Below are 8,620 nucleotides of genomic sequence, written 5' to 3'. Positions count from 1 at the left end.
TTTAATGATCTGAAACGGTTTCAAAATCTACGGCCAAATTAATGTTCTAAAACGGCTTCAGATTTAACGGCTGAATTAATACTTTGGAACGGTTACAAAGTCAATGCCCAGAATAATACTTTATAGCGGTTACAAAGTCAATGCCCAAAATAATACTTTGTAACGGTTACAGAGTTAATGCCCAACTTAATGCTCTAAAACAGTTTCATAATCAATGTCCAGATTCAAACTCTGAAACGGATTAGACTTAGGGCCGAATTAATGCTCTGAAACGGTTTCAGAGTTAATGGTTGAATTGATTTAAATAAATTGGATCTGAGACTGATAATAAAAGATAATAGAGATCAATCATTTCATTCACACACAAGAACAATTGCTAGCACAATTGGTGTGACGAAATCTCTCAAATTCTCTCCAATGTTCGATGCACAATTGGTGGTGTGTCTGAACTAGAAGTCTGACCTTTGTGGGGCTGGAACCAGAGAACATCAGAACATGTATGACCCAAGGTCCGACATTTGTGGAGTTGGATTTGGAGATCATCAGAACCAGATTGCTCAGACATTCTACGAGGAGATCGGACGTTTATGTTCCAGAACCAAAGAGCGTCAGAACCAAAGTTTTCTTTGGATACAGTACAAGGGAATTGCGATGAGCCCTCTTCCACCTTTCTATGCGCTTCTTGTTAAATTGCACGAATAATGTTTTGGAGATACAAGAAATGCATTTTTTTTTTTTGGTCAGAAGATTTTAAATTAACTTTGCCATGCATGTTTTCGCCGAAACCAAATACCAGCATCTAAAACATAAAGTAAATGGAAAGTTTTCTTGTATACACGATTCTTATTTAGCTAGTGACTAAGACCAAAAATTTAAACATTCTAGAGAGTTGATTACCCTGTAAAGAAAGTGAATGGCAGCTCAAGATTCGGAACCGATATTCGTTTGGATAAATAAATTTTTTTTTTGTCAACGGATAAGTACAGGCTGTACAGCTGACTGGATGGTAAAATTGCAACACATACTTTCTTTCATGATTTTAAACCTGTTCTTATTTTGAAAGTTCATAGATTCTCTATAAATAATTTGTTGGTGTCTATTAATTAACTACACTTATTGTTAAGGATTTTATTACAATGTACGATATAGAAAATTTGTTGTACGACGTTAATTGAATTCATAAAATTAGTGAAAAAATTTTGCCAACGAAAGGCAAATTGTAAAAATTGTTAAATTACTGTACTTAAACGTTATGAGGCTATCTTCTTCAGTTTAAAGAGATAATGTGGTGATTGAACTTCTATAAGGCATCCATCCGAGCTTTAATCTTCTTTACTCATATGTTTGCTTGTTTCAATATAGATGACTTTCATTGATATCAGAATTGTACGATTCGATTAGATTCGTGGCCCTAGCAATATGTATCTATAAGGTGAACTATTAATCACTTGTACTGCAAGCAAATCTTTCGATTGAATAACAAATCTACAAGTGTATACATACCTATCGATTGAAGCAATTCAGTTGATAGGTACATACCTATGGATTGAAGCAAAATCTATGAATTTCTATAGTGGATTTTGCTTCCTCTCCCTGTGGTCTTTCCACGGGTTTTCACGTAAATTTGTGTGCTTTTTTTATTCTTGTCAAATTTTAATTTTGTTGTAGGTTCCGCATTGGTCATAACAATCTAGTATCAAAGCCATAGGGTTTTTCGATCATCTAGTTATGGATTCAAGTTCAATAATGAAATTTGATATTGAGAAGTTTGATGGAAGCTGCAGTTTCAATCTACGGCAAGTTCGTATGTTGGTTGTTCTTACATAACAGGTCTGAATACAAACTCTATTTGGGAAAGCGAAGAAACCGAAAAGCACATTAGATGAAACCCGGGAAGAATTGGATGAAAAGGCTATTTCTACTATCCAGTTGTGTCTCACAACGAAAGTCAGCACAAGTTACTAGATCAAAAAACAGTAGGTTTATGGACAAAATTGGAGTATAATTTTTAGTATAGCTTAGTTAAAAAAAATTAGTGAGTGCGAGGCATTGCAAAGTGTAATTGTTTCCTTTTCTAAACACTAGCTATCACGAAGTGGTATTTGTTTCTTTCCTTTAATTATGCTATACATAAGATATTATATTTGAATTGTAGCTGATCTTATGTGGCAATTATTATCTAAAAGTAAAAGAAGGAAAAAAAAAAAAAGAGAGGTGGTATTGGAATTCTTTTCCATAGATGAGTGAATGCATGGCGTGTGCAAAAAAGGAAACTTCGATAAACGTGAAAAAGGGCAAAAAAAAAAGCAATATCACAATTTTCATCCAAAAGTAAAAAGGAACAAATATGAAAAAGGCAATTATGGTTGTGACAACCTGGGCGAGTCTGATATGATCCATTCTTCATCCTTAAATAGCTTCATGATGTTGATATCGAAGCAATGATTTGCCGAGATGATGAATTCATCAGCTAAGCTCGTGTTCATTTGTTCTTTGTTGCTAATTAGTTGTGTAGGAGATTTCTAGTGCAAGGTACATGTTGAGATCCAGAATAATTTGCTGGCCGGATTACTCAAGAAGTTCATTGCAAATTCAAGGACGACGATCTCGGAATCCATTATATAACAACAACACACAATTGGGGATTCTCGTTCAATTTCAATTTCTTTGGGAGGACTAGCTTCTTCTGAAACTTTGCATGGCCGAGTCAATTAAAGTGGTTCGATATATATGTGTAAAACAGGGATCAATATTTTTGCGAGGAGTATACTTGGCAGATCTCGCCAAATGGTCCTTGTAGGTTTGATGAAGCAACCAAAAAATTTGATGTTTGTTTTCCATGGAATCCTCCTACAAAATTAGGGAGGAAACCTATTATCTAAAAGTAGAGAAAGAAAGATGGTGTTGTAACTTGATTCATTACAGTTTACATGGAATAAGGATCATTTTAGTTGTATATATACACGCACACACGTGTTTCTTTTCTAATATCCTCATTATTTTGATTTCAATGGGCATCTCTTTCTTTATAGTGTTGTCTCTTCGTTTTTGGTCATTGTTTTTGTCCTTATTATTAATATTTTTTATCACTGTCAAAATGTTTTGATGTAAATCTTTTTTTGGTGTACCGGGCCATTGGAACTTGGAGTGATTTGTCACGGCTAGTTCGGGTGCGAGCCATGGGAAAAAACTAATCACATTCTTAACATCGACTTCCAGTAATGTTCCTGTTCCAATTTGAGGAAGCTGAGATCGTAGGCCATATTTGTCGGAATCGGCAAAGATGCTATGCCTAGAAGGGTATGGCACTGCCATCATTGTACGTAGAATATAAGGGATGTAAGTGTAATTGTCACCTGTTGGAGATTAGTTTCTTTTCTTTTCCGACTGTAATTGTAACACCATAATGTAAAAGGGTGCGCGTGAAATTATTTTGACATAATCGAGAACGGTAGTTTTCGAAAATATGAATAAGTTCCGAAACAGGGTATGTTCGTCCTCCCACACATGGTTAGAGACAGATCGGACACGAACACACAAAATTGGATAATGATATATGGAGAAACAAACAGAGCTCAGAAAACGACTATTGTACCTTAAAGGGATCTTTCTGCACAACCTGAAAACAAGCATTAATTCCTTTTCTGTCTAGCTACCTCTCCCTCTTTATTATTCACTTCCCTGTTTTTGGGCTTGGCCATCTTCTGAACGGGTGACCACAAACAACAAGGCTTGGAAAGAGGCTATTGACAAACTCAGGAGCTGTGGTTAGTTTATTTGCTCAAGTTCTCTTCAAGCCTCTCAATTGCAGCGCCGACACCACTCCTTGCTTCTCCCCTTTGATACATATCACGGGAAGCAGCCAGACTCCCTTCATTTGCTTTCTCCACTAGCTTCAAATGGAGCCAACCTGCAAAGAAGAACATGGTACCCCAAATAGGATGTTGTGTCAGGAAAAAAAGAACAGAGTCTGGTCTTTTTTCACATTTTCATGTCAAGTTTCAGTTTGAGCCGTGTGACAAGAAGCAGTGTTGTAAGACCTACAGACTGATTAACAAATCAGCAAAATTTTGAGATCATTCTGCTAAGATATTCTATCGTGCAAACCCCCTTGGATATCTTGTTTCTTAACTCACTAATTTCAACTTGATAAACTCAGAATACAATAAAGCTTTTATTGAAGTTTTTCTGACACGGTCCCAGTCTCATACTTACCAAGAGGAAGGCAAACTGCAGCTCCAAGAGTTGCACCAAGAGCGACATTCCTTGCACGCCACTTTAGTGATCCTGGTACTAACACAGACTAAAGTTAAGGAAAGTAACTATTTTTCCATTTAGGATCAGTTATTTAACAGTATCAGTCCAAAATTGTGATACATTGACTTAGCAGGCCACTCCACAAAAGTGAATATGCAAAATATCTCAAGGATGGGAAGTAATGCCTTACAGATCAAACCAAAGGTTGCGGCAGTGGCCGAACCAGCTCCAGCTATGTTAAAAACATCCTGAACTCCTCGTTTCTCAGCTAGCAGATTTTGCAGCCCATAAAATGCAGCAGTAAACACCCCGAGGCGCACTCCACCAATGATGGAGCCACGTGTAACTCGAATAAACCTTTTCTCCATTGCATCCCTCATTAGTCGATACTGCTCACGCTTGTCGGGTGTGCTCCCAAGTTTCAACATCACTTCAGCATCCTTGCTCTGCCAAAACATAGCAAAGTCTTTTACCACCACTAGTGTGTGATAGAATTAAGCTGAACCAAATGTCATGTCATGAATTATCTATGGAAGGGTCTCAGTTTACCTAAATTCAAAATGGTTGACAAAGAAGGGGGGGAAAAGCATGTGAAACAGGAAGTACAACACAGGTTGGAGCAGTGAAATTCTAGTCAAAGAATACACTCTGCATCATTTGGAGACTACGTAAGGATGAAATTGAAACTAAATGAGGTCATCATTCTTATCGGCCAAAAAATGACGGAATGTAAGTGCAAAAGTCACTTTATTTCCATGTTCTCTTACCTGAGGGGTACTGACTGTTCTGGAATATAGGCGTACTGACTATTCTGGAATGAACTTTGGAAACAATGCTTAACAATTATCAGACAACAAATATTTCTTGCTGAATTAATGGTGATTCCATGCCTTCACTTCATTACTGTTTCGTTGATCACCTCATCATTCTTAAACAAAGAGGAAAACGTGTCCCACCAAATGGCTTATTCAAGAATAACAATCTCCAACACTGAAGAAAATATGATTTTGAAGAGCATAACGGAGATGTCCCTATTACCATGTAATCAGTAAAGCCAGGCCGACAGAACTGATAAACACAGTTGTAGGTTGACTAGAGAAGATGTACTATGGACATCTCTTGTTAATGAAAACTTACAACAGAAGCAGCTGCCTCCTTGCTACCTCCATATAACATGCCAGCAAACACTCCAACAACAGTTGCTGTACCCCAGTTGACTGTTCCCGCCAACTTTGGAGAACCCTGACCATCAAAAAGGAGTACGTTAGCCCATACAAATGTGTCGATCTAGTGTCATCAATCAAACAACTTGAGCATGTGATGATAACACATAAACACACGAGGCTCGTCCTCGTTAAGTTATTTTGACCCATTTGTAGTTTGCGCCCTCAGGTGTTGCTCCAATGCAACCTATTGTCTCAACAGGCGCATCAAACTCCCACATCCAGCAGCTGATCAGTAAGAGTTTCTCCAAGTCACGAAGAATGAATTACATGTCTCAACAGTGGATGATCGGCTTAAGCTTTTCTCTTCCCCACTCAAAGTATAAGCTAATTAATCCGAGTAAACACTTTACCTACCACCGCTGCTGAGGATTCTCGTGCAACTGATAGGAAAATCAGAACCGAAAACTCACATGGACATTCCATCGAGCATGTGGGCGACACCACAAACATTTTGCAGCAATGACACAAGACCCAGCAGCAAAATTCAATCTTTCCCAACCGAACGAATCGCTTGAGCTCGATAGGCAAAGAATCCGAAGATGTCGCACGGCATGCAACATGTATACTCGACTTATTATTATTAACCCCCCAAAAGAACCGCCAACATGAAGGAGACCGTACGAGAATATGAAAGCTTACGGTGGAGATGGGTTCGTCAGCATTCTCAGCAGTTGCCATGGGATGGTGATTCCGGAGCCAACAGCTGAGCCCAGAGAGAGAGGGAGAGAGAGACGAGAGGTTGGATCTTGTTGCCACGACGAAGGAATTCAGCAACTTGGTGTTGCCAGGATAGCTTCTTTCGGTTGAATGGCTTATGGGTCGAACGAATGTCGTGCTGCCGGAGGAGATTCAAATGGAGGGCGGAGGGTGAATTCGAGTGCTTCAAGGGAGAGATGCGGTTGCAGGTGCAGTTGCAGTTGCAGTGCAGGCGGCAAAGAGTAGTTCAGGACGGGAGTTGGTGGCGATCTCTCTCGACCTCTCTCTCTCTCTTTCGCGCCCAACGGGGAGAGGGACCGCCTTTTCTCTCTCAATTTTAATGGTTCCGTTTTTGGCAGCTCGATTAATACGTTTTAAGCGATTTTATAACAAACAGTTAATCTAAGCATTGGTGAAAGAGAGTAGGATGAATGAAATCTCGTGTTTTTTTTTTTTAATTTGATTTAGCTAATTAGAAATGTACTCGGAATTTCATTTTTCTTGTACCGCCGTTTCATAGATTAAAAAAGGTGGGTGGGGACCGGCCCTTTTTGGGCATTAATATAAGGCTCTCACACCAGCTACAGAATGTTTAAATTGAGTCATAATTACTTTACGCCACCTGCAAAGCAAAAGTCTAAAGTTGGCGTGATTGTTATCGCAGCTAAACTAAGACGTTAATAACCAAGAACTCCATGTGCTGCAATTAAATGACAATGGAGCACGAGCCATTTAAAGGTTCACTCATTACGGAAATCGAAAAACTCATGACCTTACGATACACAGGCAGCCCCTTTATACTCACCATTTTGCTGTTCTTGGACTTTCATTCGCCAAAAGAGAGGTTAATTACCTAAACGTGCAACACGAGCTTAAACAGCAATACATCACGACCAAATTGCCATTATGAGATTATGTGATACACGAGTACAAAGTAAATCCATAATTTCGAAGATCCATTATTCACGGAGCTACCATAAGTTATTACCTAAATTAATGCTAATGCAAACGTTATAAGATAAAATAAGTGCGATAAAATTCACGAGATTGCGATTCTTTTAATAAACTATAGGATACAAAAAGGTGTAAAGTAGATTAATTTATAATCATATATAATATATTATATCTTGACTAAACAATAAAAGAGAAAATGGATGGAAGGAAAACCTCTTCTCTTTTTCTTCCGCCCCCTCCTCTCACTCAAAGCTGATGAGGATGATGAGACTGATCACAAGATGATCCGCCCCTCACGATTTTTTTTTTTTATCTATACTACTCTGACTCTCAACTCACTCTCAGACTTTTATCTTACCTCTTGCAGGACGTGAGAGTCGAAACATACATCCAAAACTACACGTCCCCATTCCTAACCCCATAAAAAGATAAGGGTTCGAATTCCCCACCTCCCCCTTCCTCAATAGGAAAGGTGGCCATTGGACAAACCCCAGTGGTTACGTCCCCCACGATCTCATTCTCGTCTTTTGTGCCCATGCTCGCCGCCACGTGTCCACCCCCATCTCCCCTCCCCGGTCCCCCGTGCCGCCTCTGTGCACCCACGCGTCACTCTATCACCTCCCTCCCCCCTCCCTTCCTCTCATAGACATGAGGGACAAGCTACAAGAAGAGAGAGAAAAGTGCAACTTGCGTGGTGTTTGCCTCTCGCTTTTCCCCCTCCCTTTTCCCTTTTTTTTTTTTTTCTCTTTTTCTCTCTCTATTTACAAAACAGAGAAAAATCATTTCAATAAGTCCATCGAATCCAGAAATGAAAATATGGGTCATCGTTTCCCGGATCGGTCCCTACCCGGCTCAGAATCGGGAACCGACTGACCAGCCTGTGAATCTCGATTCTAAAATTTTGAGTATCGAAGGTTGAATTGACTAGTTTCCAATTCTCTCGGGAATTGAACCGACCAATTCCCTCGAGAACCTTCAGCATCTTATTTCGTTTATAATAAAACGTAGTATGGACCATCGTTTCTCGGATTGGTCCCCGCGACCCTCGGTTCCAAAATTCTTGGAATTGGGGAACCCAACCGGTCAGTTCTCAATTTTCATCACCAAAGAAAAAACACAAATGCGGCATAAATTCAAAATAAGAAGAACATACGTTGATCAAGAGATTAGGTCAGCACCGGTTCGGTCCGGTCCGGTCGTGTCCCTTCCCGAATTCTAGCATGATCGGACGAACACGACGGACCCGAGAGGACGTGTTCCTCCGTGTTGTCGCGCAATGCGAAAGGAGGAGGAGGAGGAGGTGTGAGACAGCGCGTTCCTCCTCGTCAGTAGCTCCGTTAATTCTGGTTTTTTTTTTCTCTGCGTAGGTCTCACCTCCCTCCACCTCCCACCTCCTTTGCTTCCATCGCCATTCCTTTTCCTCGTTAACATCGAACCTCTCTCTCTCTCTCTTCTTCTTCTTCTGCTCTGTTGTATATATATTGCAA

The 8,620-nt window shown here is 39.8% G+C and overlaps 1 protein-coding gene across 1 annotated transcript; it reads right to left on the bottom strand.

Moving 5' to 3' along the window:
- Positions 1 to 3,455: 3,455 nt before the first annotated feature.
- On the bottom strand, positions 3,456 to 6,484 carry LOC115691164 (uncharacterized). Its single transcript, XM_030617734.2, has 5 exons — positions 6,123 to 6,484; positions 5,395 to 5,499; positions 4,448 to 4,703; positions 4,216 to 4,293; positions 3,456 to 3,910 (listed from the first exon to the last, which is right to left on the bottom strand). Exons 1-5 carry the CDS (start codon positions 6,159 to 6,161, stop codon positions 3,774 to 3,776), a joined length of 615 nt encoding a protein of 204 aa, XP_030473594.1. The 5' UTR covers positions 6,162 to 6,484; the 3' UTR covers positions 3,456 to 3,773.
- Positions 6,485 to 8,620: the final 2,136 nt, after the last annotated feature.

The sequence above is a fragment of the Syzygium oleosum genome, unplaced genomic scaffold (genome assembly GCF_021117445.2).
Source record: "Syzygium oleosum isolate NSW1041296 unplaced genomic scaffold, Sole_v2.1 Sole_v2.53, whole genome shotgun sequence".
In the NCBI taxonomy this organism is placed as follows: domain Eukaryota; kingdom Viridiplantae; phylum Streptophyta; class Magnoliopsida; order Myrtales; family Myrtaceae; genus Syzygium; species Syzygium oleosum.
Note: the sequence above shows the minus strand (reverse complement) of the source record. Positions and strands in the feature narration are given on the sequence as shown.